This window comes from Camellia sinensis, chromosome 14, assembly GCF_055761805.1.
Source record: "Camellia sinensis isolate YWXY chromosome 14, ASM5576180v1, whole genome shotgun sequence".
In the NCBI taxonomy this organism is placed as follows: Eukaryota; Viridiplantae; Streptophyta; class Magnoliopsida; order Ericales; family Theaceae; genus Camellia; species Camellia sinensis.
The window spans coordinates 58,530,924-58,553,664 of NC_138974.1; the positions used below are offsets into that span (position 1 = coordinate 58,530,924).

General features: G+C 45.0%; 2 protein-coding genes across 2 annotated transcripts in view; both read left to right on the forward strand.

Moving 5' to 3' along the window:
- The first annotated feature begins 10,573 nt into the window (after positions 1-10,573).
- The window catches only part of LOC145807008 (protein MAINTENANCE OF MERISTEMS-like), a 204,771-nt gene continuing 192,603 nt past the window's right edge, over positions 10,574-22,741 (forward strand). Inside the window, exons 1-2 of the mRNA XM_082904904.1 lie at positions 10,574-11,258; positions 11,387-11,548. Of these exons, the coding sequence (XP_082761030.1) occupies positions 10,596-11,258; positions 11,387-11,548 (825 nt within the window). The 5' untranslated portion in view covers positions 10,574-10,595. The remainder of the gene's footprint in view (positions 11,259-11,386; positions 11,549-22,741) is intronic.
- On the forward strand, positions 11,917-13,049 carry LOC145807956 (uncharacterized). The gene is made up of 3 exons (XM_082907045.1): positions 11,917-12,235; positions 12,316-12,414; positions 12,623-13,049. The coding sequence occupies exons 1-3, from the start codon at positions 11,945-11,947 to the stop codon at positions 12,752-12,754; spliced, it is 522 nt and encodes a 173-aa protein (XP_082763171.1). The 5' UTR covers positions 11,917-11,944; the 3' UTR covers positions 12,755-13,049.

Genomic DNA, 22,741 nt, shown 5'->3' on the forward strand with positions numbered 1-22,741 from the left:
TATGTGATATTATGATTGGTGATGTGACATTGTATATTGATTTATTACCTTTGGGAATTGATCATTTTGACTGCATATTGGGTATGGATTGGTTAATGAAGTACTGTGCAACTATTGATTGTGTGACTAAAATTGTTGTATTTCGACCACCTGGTGTGCCTGAATTTGTATTTGCTGGGAATGGGGTAATTCCACTACTGCAGAAAGTTGTTAAGAAAAGGGTGCCGGGGTTACTTATGTTGTGTTTTGACTGTGACTTCTGATAGTTCTACTGTTGAGAACATCTCTGTAGTAAATGAATTTCCCGATGTATTTCTAAATGAGTTACCCAGAGACTTAATTGATATAGAAATTGAGTTTACTATTGATATTGTGTACCGGGACACAACCGATTTCTAAAACTCCATATAAAATGTCAACTTCTGAACTGAAAGAATTGAAAACTCAACTTTAGGAACTGTTAGACAAGAGGTTTATTCACCTGAGCACTGCACAATGGGGTGCTCCAATTTTGTTTGTCAAAAAGAAAGATGGATTTTTGAGGCTATATATAGACTATCGGGAATTGAACAAAGTGACTATCAAGAACAAATACCCACTACCCTGAATAGATGATCTCTTTGACCAACTCTAGGGAGCACAAGTGTACTTGAAGATAGATCTTAGATCCAGGTATCACCAGTTAAAGGTTAAGGCAGAAAACATAGAGACAACTGCATTCAGAACAAGATATGGGTACTACGAATTTTTGGTAATGCCATTTAGGGTAACCAATGTGCCTATAGCATTTATGGACCTAATGAACAGGGCATTCAAATAATTTCTCGATGAATTTATAGTTGCGTTTATTGATGATATTTTGATTTATTCCAAAAGCAGGGAGGAACATGAAAATTATCTGAGAACTACTTTACAAATTCTGATAGAAAAGAAATTATATGCAAAATTATCCAAATATGAATTATGGTTTGACAATGTAGCATTTTCGGGGCATGTAATCAATAAGGAGGGTATCTCTGTTGACCCACAGAAAATTAAAGCTATTGTGGACCGACCCAGACCAACCAATGTATCAAACGTTAGCAGTTTTCTGGGGCTTGCTGGCTATTATAGAAGGTTTGTGAAAGACTTCTCTAAACTTGCTATGCCATTGACACAATTGGCACAGAAAAATGTGCCATTTGATTGGACTGATCAACGAGAGTCGACCTTTCAAGAACTAAAGACCCGGTTAGTCACTGCGCCAATTTTGACTTTGCCTAATGGTATTAGTGGATTTCAAATTTATAGTGACGCTTCATATTAAGGTTTGGGATGTGTACTAATGCAAAATAGTAAGGTGATTGCTTATGCCACACGACAACTCCGACCACATGAAAAGAATTACCTAACTCATGACCTTGAACTTGCAGCTGTGGTTTTCGCACTGAAAATTTGGCGCCTTTATCTGTATGGAGTAACTTGTGAAGTGTATACTGATCATAAATGTCTAAAATATTTTTTCACCCAAAAAGAATTGAATATGAGACAAAGAAGATGGTTAGAGTTGATTACAGACCATGACCTGTAAATTCTATACCATCCGGGAAAAGCAAATACAGTGGCAGACGCTTTGAGCTGGAAATCAGTTGGGACTTTGTCATGTTTGCTTACCAATTAGAAAGAGTTCATATCTGACTTGGAAAGGAATGAAATTGAGATAGTCCTATGTGAACAAGACGCGGTTCTAGCTGCCATCTCTGCCCAGCCTGGAATCGTAGAAGAAATTAGAGAGAAACAACATGAAGATGAGTTTTTGAAGAAAATTATTGATGCAATTGACTCGAAACCAAGGTCGAGATTTGTGTTGGAGAACAATGTGTTGAAATTTCATAATCGACTTTGTGTGCCAAATTGTTTTGACTTGAAGATACGTGTTATGATCGAAGCCCATAATTCCAAATTTGTTATACATCCGGGGAATATGACGACGTACCATGACTTGAAACAAAATTTCTGGTGGCCTGGAATGAAGAAAAGCATTGTTGATTTGTAGCCAGATGTTTGCATTGCCAACAAGGTAAAGCCAAACATCAATGACCCACTAGTTTACTTCAACCGCTTCCAATACCAGAATGGAAATGAGAGCATATTACCATGGACTTCATTGTTGGACTGCCTCACCCTTCTCGAGGTATGGATTCTATTTGGGTAATTGTTGATCGTTTGACTAAGTCCGCACATTTCTTACCTGTTAAAACTTTTTATAATACGGATAAGTTGGCCAACATGTATGTGAATGAGATTGTGAGATTACACGTTGTGCCAGTGTCTATTGTATCTAATAGAGATCCTAAGTTCACTTCAAGATTCTGGCCAAGTTTACCGTAAGCTTTGGGAACTGAGTTGCGACTGAGTAGTGCATATCACCCACAGACAGATGGTCAATTAGAAAGAACAATACAGACTCTAGAAAATATGCTTAGAATGTGTGCCCTAGATTTCCAAGGCAATTGGGAAACCTATTTACCATTGGCCAAGTTTGTGTATAACAACAACTATCATTTGAGTATCTATATGGTTCCTTATAAAGCTTTGTCTGGTAGAAAGTGTCGATTTACAATTTTCTAGGCTAAAGTAGGCGATAGACCATTGTTGGGACTGGAACTTGTGCAAGAAATCACTGAAAACGTGAAATTGATTCATCAATGATTGAAAATTGCACAAAGTCACCAAAAGAGTTATGCAAATGTCCGAAGGCAAGATAGCGAATATGAAGTCGGAGATCACGTATTCATAAAAGTGACTCCAATGAAAGACTAGACATGGTTTGGTGTAAAGGGCAAGCTAGCACCGAGATATGCTAGGCTATATGAAATTCTTGAGAAAATTAATCCGATGACATATCGGGTAGCCTTACCGCGGGTCATGGACCATATACATAACGTTTTCATGTTTTGATGCTTCGGGACTATCTCTGAAATCCACTTCATGTGATTGAACTGACTCATGTGCTTCTAAAAGACGACTATACATATGAAGAAAGGCTAATTCAGATTGTAAATTGCAGAATCAAGATATTGAAAAACAAAGAAATACCATTGGTGGAGGTTGATTGGCAAAACCATGGAGGGACTTATGCGACTTAGGAGACCGAAGAGGACATGATGAAGAGATACCCTGACCTATTCCCTCTAGACTTGATATTCTTGCAGGCGGAAGGTAATTCGAGTTTGGAGGACCAAACTCTTTAAGGGAGGAAGACTGTAACAACCTCGATCCGTGATTAACTGTTAAGCCATGATTAAGTATGTCTAATAAGTAATTAAGATGAAATTTTATGTTAATTTCATGTGCATAGCATTATTTGTGTTTATATCTGTCTATCGTAGAAATATTTGTTTTTGTTTCTACTTTGTTCTGTGGATTGAAGGCCTTATCGGCATCCGAGCACAAAATTGACTTGATTTCTGTGTTAGTTAGAATTTTTTGAATTTTATGGTAGGTTGAATTAAAATTCAATTCGAAATGATTAAGTAAGAATAATTAATGCCTATTTGATTAACTTTAGTTAATCACCACTAGGTAAGCCTATAAAAGTGTGCTTCAACTTATTTCTTTTCTTCATCACATCCTTGAACCTACACAACAAACAAAACGTGGAGACAGAGAGAGAGAGAGAGAGAGAGGAGGAGGAGGAGGAGGAGGAGATTGAGTTTAACTTAGGAGGATTGCAAGAGAATTTGAGGGCCTTGGCTTGGAACTTCACACAACTAACTATTTAGAGCATAATTGATCATCTAAGGTAAGAATTCAACCTAGTAACTTTGAAATTGAGTCACTTAGCACATGAATTCAAAGAATTAAGTTGTGTAATGCTAGAATTGGGCTTAGAGAGATGAACATGGGAGTATATCATGCATGCATGCTCATTTTATCATGTTTTGAGGTTATTCCAAGAAATTTATACATGCATGTGTTCCTTCTAGCATGGTTTTGACAATTGGTCTCATTTCACATCATTTGACATTATTTGATCATGTTTTCAAAGTGTAGAACATGAACTAATGCATGCCTGTTATGATTTTCACCATTTCAAGTTTGGTTTAGTTCAATTGAGTTTGAAGCTTGGGAGTGCAATCTGGAAATTCCATAATTCTGCCTCTCTGCTCGACCAACAGATCTTGCGCTCGAGTGACCACCTTTATTTTCACACTTCCGCTCGAGCGATCAAAAGTTGGCTCGAGCGTAAATTGCATGCTCCCAGAAGTTGACACATTTGGCAGACTGCTCGAACGACAAAAGTTGCGTTCGAGCGAAGAGCTCAGTATCACTCTCGAGCGATCATCAAGTGTGCATCGAGCAGAAAAATAAAGCAACCAGTACTTTTTCAGAGTTTATAGACCGCTCGAGCGGAGGAAGTTGCACTCGAGCGATGCCGCTATTTTCAACATAAATTGACTAAGTGTTTCAAAGTGCATTTTCGCATCTTCATCACATCTTAAGCATTCCTAAGCCATGATTAAGACACAATAATGAGGATAAGGTTTAGAAACACACTAAGAACGAAGCACAATGACTATAATGGATCTTGAGCGTGTGTTTCAATGTGTACATATTATGTGTTATTTGTAGGTCATGCGCTAGAAGCTATTTGATCTGTCTATTTCATCTGTTCTGCAATTGGAGCCATCTGTGAGTAATAACTTTGTAAAGCTATGTCCAATTATAAGTATTTTTTGAATGATATAAGATGATCTGTTTTCTAAAATATTATTTTATGTATGAATGACTAGTTGTCTAATATTTTTGAAATATTGTAGACACCCTATTTTTGACCGACCTTAAGACTCAGACGTCATCATTTGTGCACTCGACGATTGTGCATGTTTGTGCTCATTTTGAGTGCTCGAAGTTCTTGGTAGAATGTCTTGTCTTTGGGCCTCTAGAACCTCCTTGTTTTGTGCTTACTTTTGGGCCAAACCTTGTTGCCTCTTGCCTGGAGGGGGGGAGGGAGGGAAGGCCTTATCGGCCACTTTTGGCACTTGTCGGCCACTTTTCCTCCTTGTTGGCCACTTAAAGTGGTCGATCGGCTAGGGGAGGTGGCTGGCCGGCCACCAGAAGTGGCCGACAGCTATTTTTCTCATTTTTCAGATATTTTCTTTGTCAGCTGTGCCAACTGTTGATCACTGAAGGCCATCTCCATACACGTGTATGGAAGGATGGAAACAAGCTTTTAGCTTATATTTCTATATAAGGGGAGGTCTCTCCTCCATTTGAGGGGTTAGAAATTTTAAGAGCAAAATTTCCCCCATCTCTCTCTCTCCCTCTCTCCCTCCCTATTTTGTGCTTGAAAGTGACTTTTCTCTACACATTTGCTCTAAAACCCTTGACCAAACACCTTCACCTTAGAGATGAGGTTTTTGGAGGCCTTGTTTGAGCTTCTCAAAGTGGTTTTAGCTCAGAATCTTTGTTGTTTTGTTGCTGTGCTTCAAAGGTAATGCCTTACCCCTTTTAAGCTTTGCTTTAGTTACTTGTTTGGCCACCTTTGCATGCTATTTTGAGACTGGTTTTAACCTCTAAAAAACTCTATTTTTAAGGTTTTAAAATGGTGGTTTGAGTCTTGTTTAGCTAGGGGGTGGTTTCCTCCCTTTGTTCTTTGGCTTGTAAAGCCATTTGAGCCATTTTTCAAAGCTTTTGAAACCCCCTTTTCTTGGCCTTTTTACCACTGAATTCCAGGGGAATTTCAATGATAAAAAGTTGGTTTTAAGGTCCAAAATAGAAGGGGTGGCCTGTCCTCCTTGTATCTTGTTTGTATGTGTAGATGGCCTAAGATGTGAGCATGTTTTTCTACCTCTTTATGGCTTGATCTCAGCATGTTTTAGCTACTAATTTAGCATGCTTTAACTTTATTTTGGGTGGTCTTGGTCATATGAGCTTAGCCTTGCATGGTTGTAGTGTAAATGGTTTCACTAGCTTTGTGTTTTAAGGCCTCCAACATGTTTTGCATGAGATGATTACATGCCATGGCATCATTTTACATGTGATTTCAGTGCATATAGCTCTATCACACTCCCACTTAATTCACTTTTTCATTACTTTTGAGAGTTGTACTTTGTGTCTTGCTTGCGAGCCAACATGTGTGCATGATTTTCTTGCCTTTTGTGCCTAAGTTTCAGCATGTTTTAGCCACTATTTTGGCATGATTTAGCTCTGTCCAAAGCTGGTTTGGTCATTTAAGCTTGATATTGCATGCCTCTAGTGTAGTGCTCTTCACTAGTTTTAATGCTTTTGGCCCTTAACATGTTGTGCATCTGTTACTTGCATGATTTAGTATCATTTGTCATGCCATTTCAGCACTAAAAGTCTGCAACCTCCCTCATTTCTTCATTTTTCCATTTGTTTTGAGGGGTGGTTAACCTTATGATTGTGTTTAAGCTTGAGATAGAGCTTGTGCTCAATGGGTTTAACTCTCTTTTGAGGGTTCTTCCTAGCCAAAGGCATGATCACTCTCATGTCTTAAATCATCACTTGGTTGGCCCCTCTCTCATTAGAGGACACTCATCTTGGACAAATTGATTAAGGAATGACTTGGTAATGCTAAAATGAGTAAATAAAATTGAATCAAGTAAAACATGAACAAGATAAGCATTTGTGTTGCGTTGCATGTGTTTGGATCGGACGTTAATCCAAACACAAGAAAAGTGGGACGTTTCATACTCAAAGTGAAGAAACGTGTCATGTTTCTTGGTCGCCGTCACCCTTGATCATGCATGATAGGGTGGTGGCCATTTGAGTCTTATGTGTGCATTCAATAAGTTTGTACAAGCTTGGTTATTTGGCCATCATGCATCAAAGTGCTTGATTGGTGGCTTGAGAGCCAAGTGTCGCACTCCTTTGAGCTTGAGAAATGATAAGGAGTGTAGCAGTACACACATTCCTTGAAAATACATTGCTTTGCCTCTGTTGCACTCTGTTGCAACAAAACCAAAAGTCTGGAAAAACAGGTGGCCGACCGGCCACTTGAGGTAGCAGACCGGCCACTTTTACTAGCCGACCAGCCAATTAAGGTGGCCGGCAGCCACTTTTGTGGTCAACCAGCCACCAGTCCATTTTTGTGCAAAGTGTTCCTGTTTTGGAGCAGAAGCAGTCTAGAATGTTGGTTCGATGTTCAGCGCTCAAGGCGAGTGCAAACAGAGGCAGCCGGTGGCAAGGAGATGGATTTTTGGGAGGAAGAAACCAAGCATGCATGTCTCTCACACCCACGAGGCCAATTCATCGCTTTATTAGCTAGTTGTAGTTGATTATTACATGTGTTGTAATTATTCATTCAATTTGTTTTGTAATATTTCAATTAGCTTAGCATAGCTAGTTATTCGATTACGTTGTAATAATTAATTAGCTAGAATAGTTAATTAGTTTGTTTTGTAATAATTAGCTTACCTTAGCATAGCTAGCTTAGCTTATTTATTCGAACCCTCATTCGCGAGGGCGCAATGTTGTAATAAGTGTGCGTGTGTGTATGTGCATGTCTTCCAACCCCACGTCTTTCTCCCTTTTATTTAACTTCTTTCGATGGTTAGATTAGGGCACGTTTTGATTAGCATACCTTATGCTTGTATGTTTGCATCATTCATTTGTCTTGCATGCACTGAGGCTCGGCGCATCATTCAAACTGTATTGTATTTCAATTGACTTATTTGAATACGTGTTTAAAAGCATGTTGTTTGAGTTGAATCATATGTCATGATTAGGTAGCTGAGCCTATCTTATCGCATTATTGCATGTGTTTCATTTGGCATTTTGTATAGTTAGGATCATACATATTTCTAGCTAGCTTTTGTTTTGGCTCAAAGTACACTGTAAGTTTTACGGTTTAGCATACTTGCATGAGGGTGAGTGATGCCATGTTTCGCATGCTTTCCATGAGGCTATGTGCTTATATGATTAACTGCATAAATGCCTGTGGATGGAGGCTTTGTTGCTTGAATTGGAACAATTCATCGAATGTGAGTTTTAAGCCCACTTTGCGAAGTGGCAAATCATGTTTTAAGCCCACTTGAGGGTAGGAAACATGCGCTTTAGCCCACTTGAGGGTGGCATTTGCAAACCATTTTCGAAAACAAACATGAGTTGATTTGTTCCAAATCTTGCGACTTAGTCTATGCTTGCTTATGTGCATCACATAGTAAAGTTAGCTAATAACCGGATAATAACACATGAGGTTTATAAAACATCATATCATGATAGCAGAGGTCGATGCTTGATCGGGCGAGCGAGGGTGCTCATTTCAGGACCTTCCCCTCTCGTACCCATGTTCCCGAGCCGAGGCAACTTTAGTGATAACGGACACGTGGCCTTCGACACGAGTCAAGGTTTCCTCGATTTTTCAAAAATAAAATATTTAGGTGGTGGCTCTGTGATCTTGCAAAGCAGTCCAATTTTGGCATTATTTGATCTAAAATCTGATTTTCCAAAATGATTTCTCGGATTGGACTCTTTGGTGTTTATCAGTCTCACATTGCACTTTGTGAGATTAGATTCAAAATCGTGACTGGAGTCCAAACTGTAGGACCAATTCGAGCTCTCCGAAAGGGGGCGCGAAGAAAGTCAAGTCCACAGTTTCTGGCGACTCTGCTGGGAATTTAGATAACTTGACTTGAACTCATGATATGTTGTTTTATCTACATTTATGTGTTTCTTTGCATTGCATTTGCATAGGTGCACCTAAGTCACAGTGTTTGCCATCTGTTATTCCTGAACAGTTTGCCGGAGACTTGCTTGGAAAAGCGTGCCATAAGGCTGACCGGTTGCTGGCTCTGTCACGATGGGAACACAAACCTTGGATCTAGATCACTGCTGTACCGTTTGATCCTCCTTTCACTCGGCTCATTAATTAATTGTGAACGCACAGTACACATTAGTCAAGAGGCGAACACACGGCTCAAACACTGATTTGTGGAACACACAGCCCGAATTCGAAAGTGAACACACAGCCCACACTTTAAATTTTCTGAACACGCAGCCCAGATTAGATAGTGAACACGCAGCCCACACTAGTTGAAATTTGAACACACAGCCCAAACTTTAAATTTTCTGAACACGCAGCCCAGATTAGAGTAGTGAACACGCAGCCTACGCTAGTTGAAATTTGAACACGCAGCCCAAACTTCAAATTTTCTGAACACGCAGCCCAGATTAAATAGTGAACACGCAGCCCACACTGATAGAAAGTTGAACACACAGCCCAAACTTTAAATTTTCTGAACACGCAGCCCAGATTAAATAGTGAACACGCAGCCCACACTGATAGAAAGTTGAACACGCAGCCCAAACTTCAAATTTTCTGAACACGCAGCCCAGATTAAATAGTGAACACGCAGCCCACACTGATAAAAAGTTGAACACGCAGCCCAAACTTCAAATTTTCTGAACACGCAGCCCAGATTAAATAGTGAACACGCAGCCCACACTAATAGAAAGTTGAACACGCAGCCTAAACTTTAAATTTTCTGAACACGCAGCCCAGTTGAATAGTGAACACGCAGCCCACACTGATAGAAAGTTGAACACGCAGCCCAAACTTCAAATTTTCTGAACACGCAGCCCAGATTAAATAGTGAACACGCAGCCCACACTGATAGAAAGTTGAACACGCAGCCCAAAATTCAAATTTTCTGAACACGCAGCCCAGTTGAATAGTGAACACGCAGCCCACACCGATAGAAAGTTGAACACGCAGCCCAAACTTCAAATTTTCTAAACACGCAGCCCAGGTTAAATAGTGAACACGCAGCCCACACTGATAGAAAGTTGAACACGCAGCCCAAACTTTAAATTTTCTGAACACGCAGCCCAGTTGAATAGTGAACACGCAGCCCACACTGATAGAAAGTTGAACACGCAGCCCAAACTTCAAATTTTCTGAACACGCAGCCCAGGTTAAATAGTGAACACGCAGCCCACACTGATAGAAAGTTGAACACGCAGCCCAAACTTCAAATTTTCTGAACACGCAGCCTAGGTTAAATAGTGAACACGCAGCCCACACTGATAGAAAGTTGAACACGCAGCCCAAACTTCAAATTTTCTGAACACGCAGCCCAGGTTAAATAGTGAACACGCAGCCCACACTGATAAAAAGTTGAACACGCAGCCCAAACTTCAAATTTTCTGAACACGCAGCCCAGATTAAATAGTGAACACGCAGCCCACACTGATAGAAAGTTGAACACGCAGCCCAAACTTCAAATTTTCTGAACACGCAGCCCAGGTTAAATAGTGAACACGCAGCCCACACTGATAGAAAGTTGAACACGCAGCCCAAACTTCAAATTTTCTGAACACGCAGCCCAGATTAAATAGTGAACACGCCGCCCACACTGATAGAAAGTTGAACACGCAGCCCAAACTTCAAATTTTCTGAACACGCAGCCCAGATTAAATTGGCATGTAGCTTATTTCGCTTCATCGGCATACAGCCCATTTCATCTCATTGGCACACAGGCCATTCATCTCATTGGCACACAGCCCATTCATCTCATTGGCACACAGCCCATTCATTTCATTGGCGCACAGCCCATTCATTTCATTATTGACACATGTATTCATTCTGAATGCAGGTTGGTTCCCGCAGTGTGCGGGGGTATGGTTCCACCATCGCGCGGGACTGGTACGCTGAGCTCCCGGAGGGTGTCCGAGATTTGGTAGATTTGGCAGGATTCGGGCCCTTCTGCGTCGGGTTGTCACGTTGTCCTGCCAGGAGGACACTGATGGCAGCCTTGGTAGAGAGATGGTGGGACACCACCAACTCCTTTCATTTCTCTGCTACCGGGGACATGACCATGACGCCTCTAGACTTCGCTGTGTTGACTGGCTTAGACATAGGAGGTTGGTCCATCCCTTATGATGAGGATATGGGCGAGTGGGAGGCCGCTTGGATGTATCTATTGGGGGCTCGCCCGCCTGTTGACAGGGTTTCTGGGAGAGTCCGATACACTTGGTTCTCTTCCCACTTCCGGCGGGCGGAGATGGTGCCCGAGACTCCTGAGGAGACAGAGCAGTACGCCCGTGGTTTCCTTATGTTCCTCTTTGGGACTACCCTGTTCGCCGATAGAGGGAACACAGTCGGGCTATACCTGCTGAGCGCTCTGGTTGACCTATCACAGGTCCATCGATATGACTGGGGTGGCGCCGGCCTGGCTACCCTTTACTTTTATATGAGCGCGACCTCCCGCGGGCGGGGCGATTTACTTGGCGGCTACTGGAGAGCCTGGGAGGTACTTTTCTGTCCTCTTGATTTACATTTCTGCTTTTCATTATTTGTACATTGCACACACAGCGCACTTTTACAGTCTGTATTTTGCTCTCAGCATTTCGTACTTACATTCTGCACTGCTTTTCTCAGCTATGGGTCTATGTATACTTTCCATCATTAGCCCCAGAGTTGGAGGTGGCAGGGGTTCCCATGACCCCATACTCATTGGTGTTCGAGGGCCCGCACCGGTTGAGACCTCGAGAGACCCTCCTTTACCTGCGACAGTACTTTGACACTGTGCAACATTCAGAGGTACTTCAGAACTTTCAGTTCCTTTCATTTTCATCTTTGATTTGCTCTGCATATTCTCGATTTCTGATTGGTTTATGCATTTATCATCCGCAGATCACATGGCAACCCTGGGTGTCCCTGGGTGATGGTCTCCGACTTCAGTATACCGGAGGGTCGGACATCTCCCAGTATAGGGTCCTGCTCGAAGGGCCGGTTGGCAGGGCATGGTTTCTGGGGGAACGCTTTCTGCACCAGGTATGGGGGTATCTTTCTCAGGATCCTCCCGCAGTACCCCCAGTCAGTATGCGGACTGCTGACAGGCTCTCTCACTCGGAGGTAGTCGGCGCCATGCTGGGTAGTGATGCTTTATTATATATTGAGGAGGGGGACTACGCCACTTACCGTCACATATATTTTATGCCTCCATTGACGGGAGCTCGTATCCCGATGATGAGGCCTGCCGGTATGTCATCCTCGGGCCAGGCTCAGGCTCGGGCTGCAGACGCCCCTTCTACTAGCAAGGCTGGTACATCCAGAGGTGGGAGTAGACCGGTTCCTCCGGTTCCGTCGACTTATCCTCATCCTGGATGGCCAGATATGTCAACTGAGTTGATGGCGTGGCAGTATGGGGCTATCTCTCCGACCCCGATCCCGCTAGAGCCTCCGATGCCCAGTGATCGATACGCCATTGATCTTGACTCACCGCTGGTATGCTCCACTATTTTTCATTCATCATTCAGATGTTTAGACATTTTTGTTCACTGATGATTATGAGCTCATATTTGCAGCCACCGCGAGGGTACATGGAGGAGGTGGTTGGACTGGTGGCCACACTCGAGGGCATGGTCCTGCGTAGAGAGGCACAGTTGTCTGTCGCGGGCATTCAGGTACCCTTCAGTTTTCTGGCATTTATCATACTTCTGATGACATGCTGATTTCTACTGCATCGATAGACTACTTGTGTAGAGCACATCTGACACACACCCCACTTGGACACTGCATTTACATGCACCCATTTCACGTAGCCTTTGCTTGTATCTGCATCTGATGTATATATTTGGACTGATGTATTTGAATTGAACTCTTTGTTTTCAGATGCCTTCATGGTCCGGTCAGCCGCAGGCCAGGCCACCTGGGCCTCCTTGGGGAGCTGGGCCATCTGGGCCTTTTCAGGGAGTTGGGTCACCCGGGCCTTTTCAGGGGGCGGGGTCATCTCGGCCTTCCTGAGGAGCTGGGCCATCTAGGCCTTTTCGAGGAGCTCGAGGAGGGCCTGTTCGCAGACGCAGGGCTCACGTTGTAGAGGTGGAGCCTGATGAGGAGGAGGAGGACGCTGAGGAGGAGGAGGAGGAGGAGGCTACCGATCGTCAGTCAGAGACATCTGCTGAGGAGGGGGGCTCCGGTTTTGGTTCGGGGAACAGAGGTGAGGCTGAGGGGGATCCTGAGGATGACAGCTCTGACCCAGATGATGATGATGGTGCAGAGGTTGTCCCGTAGAAGAGGATGAGGAGTGCTTCTCGTTCCCGCTCCCGAGGACATTGATGTTGCTGTTTCCTGCTTTATTTTTCTTTTTGCTAGTAGTTTGTAGCACTTTGCACATTGTTAGGCAGTTTTATTTTTTGTAAAACTTGTACCTTTGTTCGTTGTAAAGCATGATGGAATGAAATAACTTTTGAAAAGGTGTTTGTATTTTAAACTTTTAGCATCGTATCGCATCATTTTATTTTGCACAAAAATGAAATTGAATGGGAATATGCATTGTGTAATCACCAAGTCAGGTAGTGAACCGACGCAACAAACTAAGCAACTCAACTTACTAAGATATAACAGGACCTTAGGAAGTTTACAACTCGATAAGCAAAATGCAACAACGTTGACAACGCAAATAAACAAGACTTTAACAAAGATTGTTTAAACAGAGAACAATGGCTCAAAAACACGAAACACGTCCGCTCGACAAACAACTCGATAAGCAAAACAACAACTCGATAAACAAAACTCAACAACAACAGAGTGTACTTCTGATGATCTGGGCACCGGAACGCATCCGAAACGGAGGGAGATGAAGGCCTTTGACTCTCCCGTTGCATGGAAATGCTTGGAACTCTCCCTCGAAGGGTAAAACAGGGCCAAGAGGATACACTGCAGCATTGCCGGCCATCTTTGGGAGCCGGCCGGCCATTTTTGTGGAGAGAGACAGCTGGCCGGCCATTTCTGAAAAAGTAAATGGGTGGCCAGCCAGAAAAGGTGGCCGGCCGGCCACTCAGTCCTGCAGCCACCTGGTTTTTGACATGTGTCCCCGTGAATAGTGTTTTTCCTTCTATAAAAGCCTCAACTTCGGGAACATTCATTTCATCTTAGTTTTAGACAAAGATGGAGGCGTTTCTCGCAGAAAATGTCACATCTTGGATCTCTTCTCTAGATGGCTCGGAAAAGCTGAATTTCCGGGGTTTCGGCTTGAATGCACTATTCACGCTAAGCCGTACTCCGCTACAGCTCCCTTTTCTCCATGGCGCGGCAAGGTTCTGGAATCCAGTGACGCACGTTTTTAGCTTTGGCGGCCAAGAGATGTGTCCCACTTTCAAAGATTTTCAGGTTTTGATGGAGTCTGAATGCTCTGAAGTGATCTTGCCCCAGCTCCGTTTTGGCCATGCTCAGGCTTTAGGGCGGATGTGTGGGCTTACGGCGCATGACGCTCGATCTCTGATCTGCAGTGGGGAACTGGACATCCTCGGTTTGATCCATCGTTTTTCCGACGCCGGTGACCGCAGCAACCATTATTGGCAGGGTTTCCGGCAACACGCCCTCTGCTTATGTTTGTTGTCTCACTTTCTGCTTTCCTCGGGCTTCGGTGGGGCTAGCATTCGCCTGATTGAAGTCGCCCAAGGCTTGAGAGAAGGAAAGAGCTGTATTGCCATGACCTTGGCCGAGACACTGATGGGCTTAGATTCTGTCTATCGCCGGGAGGCGACTAGGTTTGCCGGGAGTCCACTGCTGTTGCAGGTAATGTTTCCCACCCGACCTCACATATATATTTGCTCACATCACTCGACCCTCAGGCTCGGTTTTTCTCACAAAACCCTTTTCCTCACTTTTTCTCTCATCGTACATCTCTCTGTTCTTTATTCTCTCATTTTCCATCCCTCCCCTAGGTATGGTTAATGGACAAGTTGCAGGTTGTGGATTCTTGCCCGGCCTATTCAGCTCGAGGCTACTTCTTTCGGCAGCGTCTAGTCAATGCTTTTGACGAAAGGTGGTGGTTCGATTGGATGTGCAATTTGTCCGTAGACGGCATTGCTTGGCGTTGTCCTTGGCTCAACCTCCCGGCAATGAGCTATAGTATGTCTCGGCTGATTGGGATCCAATTGATTGGTCTAACCCACTGCGTATTCTATTTTCCGTTCCGGTTCCTGCGTCAGTTTGGTCATGATCAGACCTGCCCACCGGAGGGGATTGAGTACCCAGCTGCTTTCCCGGTCCGGGGTGCACAGCTTGCCCGATATGCCACGGCATGGAGGACTAGAGAGCTCCTGGCCCCTGCTCCCACTTTCAGTTGCACTTTGTCCGATGAGTGCTTGGATTGGCTCAATGAGGAGGCACAGGTTGGGCCTAGCTTGGCATCAGATGCTTCGTCCAGCTCTAGGAGGGGACGCAGAGATACTTGATTCAACTATGCCCCAAATTTATTGCTTATTTAGCATTTTCAAGTTTTCGTTATGAATGTACTAAAAAAAGCAACCTCGATTGTAATGCAAGAGCAGGAGAACTCAGTTTTGAAATCAATGAAATTGAAAGTTGTGGTACTGAAAATTTTTCGCTTTTGGTCCAAAAATGGTCTTAGTCGTAAAAAGATTGATTTGAATAAAGTCAACTTTTATTAAAACTTTTCAAAACTATTTTCGATGTGGATCAGAACTGGACACGCCGAAGATCTGTCACTGAGATGCACAACCCCAGATCCCTGCAACTGGAAAGTTGCCCCTAGTCTGAAGAACAATGCGGCACTGCAAAGCAACGGGAAGTTGCCCCTAGTCAGAGTAACTTTGCACCGTCGCGACAACGGAAAGTTGCCCCTAGTTTGAACAGCACTGTACCGGAGATCGCGATAAATGGTGATGGATAAAGATGACTGAGATGATCGAAATGGACAGAGTTGATCGGGGAAAAGTTTATGGCTGAACTTCGATGTGAAGCTGCCTACGTATCCCAAAGATGGGAATCAAGCCTTACGTAGTTCAGGCTCAGGTTCACTCGAGTATTTTCACTCTCCTTTTGCGCTCTAACTTTTGCCAAGGCCGCCCTTTGCGGGTTTTCAACCTTGCGAGCTCAGTTTTTATATTTTCTAATTTTTTTGTGCTCTGACTTTTGCCTAGGTCGCCCTTTCGGGTTTTCGGCCTAGCGAGCCTCTCAAGGATAGTATTTCTTCAACTTGTCCATATTGATCGGTTGTGAGAACTCCAAGCCATCTAGATCCATCAGAACCACAGCTCCACCTGACCAGATAGCTTTGATGATGTAAGGACCAGTCCAATTGGGTTTGAACTTGCCCCTTGGGTCGTGGATGGGAGCTCGGTTGTCTTTGAGCACCAAATCTCCTTCTTTCAGATTCCTGGACTTAACCTTCTTGTTGAAAGCCCGGGCAATTCTGCGTTGATAGCCTTGGATGTGGTACAGTGCTTTCAGTCTTCTTTCATCAAAGAGCATGAGTTCTTCGAATCTGCTTTGCTGCCAATCTGCTTCGGCTATCTGGCATTCAGCCAATACTCGTAACGACGGAACCTCAATCTCAATGGGTAGAATAGCCTCCATTCCATAGACCAATGAATATGGAGTTGCTCCAGTAGAAGTTCTGATTGAAGTCCTGTAGCCCCACAGAGCAAATGGCAGCTTGTCTGGCCAATCCCGATAGGTTCCCACCATCTTCTGTAGTATATGCTTGATATTCTTGTTGGCAGCCTCAACCGCTCCGTTGGTCTGCGGCCGGTATGTAGATGACTTATGGAAAGCCACATTGTATTTCTCCAACAAGTCTACCACTTCTTTCTTGAAGTGGGAACCATTATCTGAAATTATCTTGTTTGGCATCCCGTAGCGACAGATGATGTTGTTTCTGATGAACTTTGCGACATGCGACGCCTTCAACACCGCGTATGATTGGGCCTCAACCCACTTTGTGAAATAATCTATCGCTACTAGGATAAACTCATGCCCGTTTGACCCCTTCGGGGTAATAGCTCCGATCACATCAATTCCCCAGACTGAAAAAGGCCATGGCGAAGTCATGTTGTACAGTTTTGACGGTGGGATGTTCATGCGATTTGCATGGATTTGACACTTGTGGCATCGCCGAACAAAACTAATACAATCCTCCTCCATGGTTGACCAGTAGTAGCCCTGTCTGAGGATCTTTCTGGCCAGCATTACTCCATTCATGTGTGCACTGCACTCCCCCCCATGGATGGCTTCCATCAGGCCTTTCGACTCTTCAGCTTCTACACAGAGCTTATGCATTCCTAGATGACCCCTTTTGTACAGCTTTCCCCCGCAGATAATGAACTGAGCAGCCATTCTTCTGATGGCCCTCTTATCTTTGGCATTTGCCCCTGGTGGATATGTCTCTTTTTCCAAGAAGTTCCAGATGTCGTAATACCAGGGGTTGCCGTCTTGAACCTCATCTATGGCGGAAATCGACTCGTATGCTGGTGTAAACTTTTGATCAATAATGACTGGACGCATCCGGACTCTGGACGGGATGTCTATCATAGAAGATAGAGTTGCTAATGAATCTGCAAACCTGTTGTTCTCTCTTACGAGGTGGGTGAATTTTAGCTTCTCAAACCCAGGAATTAGCAAATCCAAGGTTTGGTGGTAAATTATCATCCTTTCCTCATTGACTTTCCAATCTCCTTTTGCTTGAGACACAACAAGGTTTGAGTCCCCAATGACGTCCAACCGTCTTGCCCCTAGTTCTAGGGCTGCTTCCAGGCCAGCAATACATGCCTCATACTATGCTTCATTGTTGGAGACTTTGAACCGAAGCTTGAATGCTAAAGGGATACGGGAATCGTCAAGCGCTATCAGCAACACCCCTATCCCATACCCATACTGGTTTGACGCTCCGTCAAAGTACATCGTCCAAGTTTCATCTTCGACGTGCAGAATGGCTTCATCTGGGAATAGATACTCAACCGCTTCATCCCCCTCAACTGGGTGGTCGGCAAGGAACTCCGCTACCGCTCTCCCTTTTACTGACTTGCGCGTTACATACTTCAAATCAAATTCGGAGAGCAACAGCAGCCAACGAGCCAGCCTACCCGTAAGTGCTGGTTTCTCGAAAAGATATTTGATGGGATCCAAACGCGAAACCAACATTACAGAGTGGGCTAACAGGTAGTGCCGCAGCTTCCTGGTTGCCCATATCAAGGCCAAACAAGCCTTCTCCAGCGGTGTATAGCGGGTCTCGTAATCCAGCATCTTTTTGCTCAGATAGTAGATGGCTCTTTCCACTTTGTCTTCTGACTCCTGGCGAGCATGCAGCCCATGGTAGTCTCAGTTACCGAAAGGTATAATATCAACGGTCTCCCCGGCTCTGGTGGTGACAACACGGGTGGGTTCTGTAGATACTCTTTGATCTGCTCAAAAGCTGCTTGACATCGGCCGTCCCATTGGAATTTCTTTCCTTTCTTCAGGAGACCAAAAAGTGGTTCACAAGTCAAGGTTAATTTAGAAATAAACCGTCTTATGAATTGCACTTTACCCAGAAAGCCTCGCACCTCCTTTTCAGTCCTTGGTGGTGGCATTTCTAAGATGGCCTTGATTTTGGAAGGGTCGACCTCGATGCCCCTTTGTGTAATCAGAAACCCTAGCATCTTCCCTGCTGTAACACCAAACGTGCATTTCTGGGGATTCAGTCGCAGCCGAAACTCTTTGATCCTCTGAAAGAATTTTTGTAAGGCGGTGTAGTGGCCCTCTCTTTCTTTGGACTTGACAATCATGTCGTCCACATACACCTCGACCTCCTTATGGATTATATCATGCAATATTGTAGTTGCTGCCCGTTGATACGTAGCTCCAGCATTTTTCAACCCGAATGGCATCACTCTATAACAATATGTACCCCACGGGGTAGTGAACGCAGTCTTCTCCCGGTCTTCGGGTGCCATTACTATCTGATTATAGCCTGAGAAACCATCCATAAATGAAAGCAAGGCGTGTCCTGCCGTGAAATCCACCAATTCATCAATGTGCTGCAAGGGAAAGTCGTCCTTCGGACTGGCCCTGTTCAAATCCCTGAAGTCTACACAGACTCGAATTCTGCCATCCTTCTTTGGCACAGGAACAATGTTGGCCAACCAAGTTGGATATTCAGATACCAGCAGGAACCCTGCGTCAATTTGTTTGGTGACCTCTTCCTTAATTTTGAGGGCCCAGTCCGGGCGAATCCTTCTGAGTTTCGGTTTGACAGGGCGGGCCTTGGGATCAAGAGGGATCCGGTGCTGTACAATCTCAGGATCGATTCCAGACATGTCTTCGTAGGACCACGCGAAAACATCTTTGAAATCTTTTAATAAAGCGACTAAGCGCTCGCGCTCCTCTGAAGACAACGTGGACCCGATCTGGACCAGCCGCGGGTCCTTCTCAGTACCAACATTCATAGTAGTGATTTCATCCATTAAAGGTTTAACAAATCTTTCCTGCTCTTGATCAATTAATCATTGCAAAACTGGGGGAATTTCTCCCTCATTGTTTTCATCAAAATTTTGAAAATCCTGATTTAAGCAATAAATCAAAGGCACAGAAAAATACTCAGATACCACATCCACATCATTCTCATTAAATATTCCCAAGCCGTCAGATTCCTCTGTTACAACAGACTCAAAAGAAAATGAAAATGACGACCTAGACAGGACTGTGGCATCCGGGTTATCACCCCCAGGAATACCGGACTCAGACTCAGTCGAGCTGGAATCTGATTCCGACGCACAAGATTCGGTAGAATCAGATTCCGGCTCACTACCTGACCCGGAGCTGCTAGATAAAAAGCCTTCTTCATATTGCCAGATGAGAAAAGGTGCGATAGATGCATCCAAGATCGGCGCTGGAAAGCCCGCAGCTATTTCATCTCCAATCACAGAAACCGAAGAGTTATCCCCCAAGCACTCTTGGCCGATCGGAGGATCTGATAGTAGACTCGCCAGTGCTACCCCCATTTCAAGCTCTGTGCCCTCAGGATCCACTGCTTCACATTGCTCAACCTCAGTTGGTGGGTCTGTCTGCGCTTCGGCAACGTCATCCCCAGATAATTGTATGTCGAAGAAGATTTCAAAACCAGGCACGCGCGTCCCCTCCGCGTTTAGCCATGGCTCCGGGAAGCCGCAGAATGGAAAATCTTCCCCCTCCCGGACGAAACGTCCGTTTAGGGTACCCCAGATGGGCCTGTGCATTAACTCAAATGGCTTCCCGGCCTTCTTTGCTCTGGCCCTTCCGGCCATTTCTTTTCCTTTCCTCACCCAATCCTCCCTGGTGGGCAGATAACCCAGTCCAAAGGCGTGAGGGTTGTGTGGCACTTCGGCCAACGCTGAGACGCCCTTCCGGCCGCTTCTCCCTAATCCCATCCCGGGGGTATGTTTTAGCTTGTTCATGAGGTAGATAGATTGTGCACTAACATACATGCCCTCATTCACAGCCATGACATTCTGCACCACTTGAGCCTCGGCAAAAGTGAACCCCGATAAAAACACATCCTCCGTACCGTGCTCAATCTCCAAGACAGGTGTAGACACTTCCGGCGGCGGATGGATTGATGAATTCCCGAAAACGATCGCTACCCCTTTCCCGTGGGGGTACTTTAGCATCTGATGTAAAGTGGAAGAGACTGCTTTGACCTGGTGCAACCACGGTCGCCCCAAAAGTAGGTTAAAGGTTGCGGGAACGTCCAAGATATGAAATTCGATACTATGTTGTCCTGGACCAACCTTGGTTTGAATTTTAACAGTCCCCATCACTTCTCTGCTGGTATTGTCGTATGCTCTGATCACTTGGGTAGTTGGGACGAAGTCCGCGGGTTTTAACCCGATCGCATATGCCGTTCTGGTCGGGCAGACATTAATTGCAGACCCGGTATCAACAAGTACCACCGGTATCCACTTATCTCTACATTCCACAGAAATATAGAGAGGTTTGTTATGACTTGTGCCCTCAGGCGGTAGCTCCTTGTTCGAAAAGGTTAATGCCGGGGAACCTCCTCCTGGAAAAACCAGCCCAACCAGCTGTTCAGGCGTGGTGTCTATGGAGAGTTTGGACTTGTCCATAGCAGATAGGACAGCTTCTCTGTGTACTCGTGATGCCATTAGCAGTCCCCAGATGGAGATGTCTGCTTGTATCTTTTTAACTGTTTCAACTGAGCTTCATCTTCAATCTGCTTCTCCTTCTGTTTCTCCGCTTCTTTATCCTTCCCGGATGCCTCGGGTTGGTCCAGGTGTGGGGGTTTGAAATACCGCCCACTTCTCGTCATGTGGTCAACCTCATCGAGGTACCAAGTGTCATCCGGTTGATTATTCCCCCAGTCTTCATCCGTGTGGGCAAGACATAAGTCATCGCCTTCCCACCACATTCCATCGGCAGCCAACAGACACCTGTCTGGCTCCGGTTTAGTTGTACTCGCAGTATTCCCTGTCAACATGCTCGCAGCATTCTCTATCTTCGTGCACACAGCACTTTCAGTCCCCTCAGGGCCTTTAGCTTTCCTAATTCTCTCAGCCTCCTCAAACTTTTCTCGTTCCAGCTGCATCAGTACAGCTGTTTGTTCAATAATTCCCGTATCCGTAATGCCCATGTCTCGAGCGAAATTCTTAGCACCGGCGCTCTCCGGCGATACAACTTGACTTTCGGCCATTCCGGCCACAACTGATACTTCCGCCCCTGCCGGGCTCTGTTCTGGTTGGGCTTCTCCCACTGCATCTGGTTGATCCTCGAGCCATCCAGTGGCCTCCGCTGATCCCTCATAATCGTACCAATTGATTGACACATCCCCCAGTTCCTGGTCATCGAGAAATTGCAGGTTGGCAAAGTCCTCCTCTACGGCTGTCAGATCATCTGCCCATAGCCCAGATCCATCCCCCCGGATCATGCATAGCTCTCCTGTCTCTGGCAATTCTATACCTAGCCCAATTCGGCTCGTTGATAGGATGTACTTGCTTGGATCATAGGCTCCCCCAGCAAAATTCTGTCCAGTCCCAGATTCAACAATCTCATTCTCTCCCAAAATCTGCCCTGCCCTATCTTCGACGGTCACCACCATCGGTTCTGGTTGGGTTTTAGAGATGTCCACCATACACAAGAAGTCAGTGCAATCGGGAAGGAGCACCTCCGGCTTGGGTAGGTGGGTGGGCGTAATATAGATGCTAGGATCGTAAGATGCGACCCCAGTCTGGATAAAATTAATTCTTTTGGGAGGGGGAGGTTGGTTATGTGGCGAGAGAGGGTTGGTTGTGACATTGGGTTTATCAGGAGGCGCGATCACCTGTTTGTCAATAAGATCTTGGATCTCATGACGCAATCTGTAACAACGGTCGGTGTCGTGACCGTTTTGTTGGTGATATGCGCAGTACTTTGTTGGGTCATAAGAGGGGGGAGTGGATTCGGTAATGGCTTTGGCTCCAGGGGTTTTAAATGATTTTTTCTGATCAATATTCCCAAAACTTTGGTCAGGGGCATATATAGTGGGGTAAAGGTTCTTTGGCCTCGCGGTTGGAATCTGTTGGTTTGTGTGTTGCTTCCGGACGCGCCGGAGAAGGGTGTGGCAGTCATGGGCCTTGGAGGGGAGGGGGAGTGGTGGTGACCATACTAACTTCCGAGGCTCTCGTATTTGCAGCGCCACTCGGGCCCGCATTGTTGTTACGGTTGAAGGTTCTCCTCAGTTGTTCCCTGTCGTGGTCAAACAGACCTTGTTTCATTGCGTCTTCGATTTGCACCCCCATCTCATGTAAATCTGCGAAAGTAGGGAAGGGGACTACAATCATTCTCTGCATCAACTTTGGGTGGAGATTGCGCACAATCATCCGGATTTGATCTTTGTCAGTGGGCCTTAAAGTCATCATTGACGCTTTTGCCCTCCATCGGATCACAAAGTCCGAGAAAGTTTCCTTGGGCTCTTGCCTTGTCGTTTCGAGATCACGGGTTGTGATCTCGATCTGAGTGTTGTATGAATATTGCGCG